General features: G+C 54.1%; 1 protein-coding gene across 1 annotated transcript in view; it reads right to left on the reverse strand.

Moving 5' to 3' along the window:
- Positions 1–75: 75 nt before the first annotated feature.
- Positions 76–207, reverse strand: part of LOC104616880 (tumor necrosis factor receptor superfamily member 6B-like) — a gene marked incomplete at its 5' end in the record, with an annotated part of 3716 nt that continues 3584 nt past the window's right edge. Inside the window, one exon of the mRNA XM_010282038.1 lies at positions 76–204. Within this exon, the coding sequence (XP_010280340.1) occupies positions 76–204 (129 nt within the window). The remainder of the gene's footprint in view (positions 205–207) is intronic.

Raw genomic sequence — 207 nt, forward strand, 5'->3', positions numbered from 1 at the left:
GGAAAGATTAATAAATTAATGAAGCCACAGAAGAAAACCAGAACAAAAACCACCCGAAAAGCTCAGTTCGTGTTCTCAGTACAGGAGGAAGCGCTCGCGGACCTTCTCCTCGATGGAGTGCAGCTTGGCGGCTCGCAGCGCGTCCCGCAGCTCCTTGGTGACCTCGTAGTGCCCCTCTTTGAGGGGGGGGAGGTAAGGCCTGAACTT

The sequence above is a fragment of the Phaethon lepturus genome, unplaced genomic scaffold, assembly GCF_000687285.1.
Source record: "Phaethon lepturus isolate BGI_N335 unplaced genomic scaffold, ASM68728v1 scaffold32592, whole genome shotgun sequence".
Lineage (NCBI taxonomy): Eukaryota > Metazoa > Chordata > Aves > Phaethontiformes > Phaethontidae > Phaethon > Phaethon lepturus.